Source organism: Pteropus vampyrus, unplaced genomic scaffold (assembly GCF_000151845.1).
Source record: "Pteropus vampyrus isolate Shadow unplaced genomic scaffold, Pvam_2.0 Scaffold51, whole genome shotgun sequence".
NCBI lineage: Eukaryota > Metazoa > Chordata > Mammalia > Chiroptera > Pteropodidae > Pteropus > Pteropus vampyrus.
The window spans coordinates 1574887-1576089 of NW_011888832.1; the positions used below are offsets into that span (position 1 = coordinate 1574887).

Consider the following 1203-nt stretch of genomic DNA (forward strand, 5'->3'; position numbering starts at 1 on the left):
ACAGGGCTTCCCAAGTGGCTTCAGAGAGCCCAAGTCCTCCATCAAGCTCAGAGTGCTGGATTTAGGGACACCGCGTGCCTGGTTGTCACCGCCTGTGCCCCTTCCAGAGCTCTCCAAATCGCCTCCCTTCTCGCGGACCATCAAAGTCAGGGTTCCTCACCCAGCCTGGTGCCTCAGTCCGTCCTGGTGCCCCACGCGCCTATCAGTCCGTGTTCGCGCCTCGATTTCCCTCTTCCATGCGGGACGCCAATGCTTTCTGCGTGAGCCCTGTCCAGTCCCTTCCTACGCCCCAGACTTGCCCACGTGCTTCCTCCTCTCCTCCCGTGCGTATCCCAGCTCCTCTCCCTGACACCGCTACGGACAGGTAGCCTCCCGAGTCCCACACCCCCAGCCCATCAGGGGGCTCACCGCCGCCGTTCTTGTAGCAGAGGTAGGGGAATCGCCACACGTTGGCCAGGTCCACGGCGAAGCCGACCACGGAGAGCAGGAAGTCGATCTTCTTGCCCCAGGTCTCCCGGGGCTGCTCGTCGCTGCCGCGGGACGCCAGGAGGCACTGGACCCCGTTGCGCTCTTTCAAGACCAGCAGCTCCGCGGCTTTGCGCGCCCTCAGGGGCTGCTCGGACTCCAGGTCCGTCCCGCTGTTCTGCGGCTGCACCTGCGGGTTCAACCGCGCCAGAATCATGGGTGCGGCTGGCGGGAGGGACGTCCGCGGTCCTGGGAGCGCACCGAGGCTCTGCTTGGATAAAAGGAAAAAGATGTAAGTCCCTGAGCCGTTCCGCCCGCCTTGTGTCCCCCAAACCTCCTGCCAGCGCCGGGGGTACCTCGGTCAGCGTGCGCTGAGCGGACGCGGAATTCCCAGAAAAAAAGGCGCGCGTCTGTTGGCACAATTTGGAAACAGAGGTAGCGGCGCGCGGGACGGAGACGGAACTCGGAGGCGGAGACCGCCCCGGCCCTCCCTGTAGGTCCGGCCTGGGACCTGGCAGCACTTCCCTGGTGTGGCCGCTGCCTCTCGGGTCCGAACGACCGGGTTTGGACACGCAGCGGCAGAGGTTTCCCAGGGCGGTGACCCGGGGCGGTGACCCAGAGCGTTGACCCGGCCCGGTGCAGCTGGCTGCCTGTCGCCCCAGCCCGGGTCTGCGCCACCTCCAACAGCCCCAGGAGCCTCCCCGGACACGGACGCCTCTGCACTTCAAACTCGCTGGC

At 66.2% G+C, this 1203-nt stretch overlaps 1 protein-coding gene across 1 annotated transcript in view; it reads right to left on the minus strand.

Moving 5' to 3' along the window:
• Positions 1-709, minus strand: part of SLC6A2 (solute carrier family 6 member 2) — a 48134-nt gene extending 47425 nt beyond the window's left edge. The window contains exon 1 of the mRNA XM_011360178.2: positions 409-709. Within this exon, the coding sequence (XP_011358480.1) occupies positions 409-682 (274 nt within the window). The 5' untranslated portion in view covers positions 683-709. The remainder of the gene's footprint in view (positions 1-408) is intronic.
• Between the last annotated feature and the right edge of the window lie 494 nt (positions 710-1203).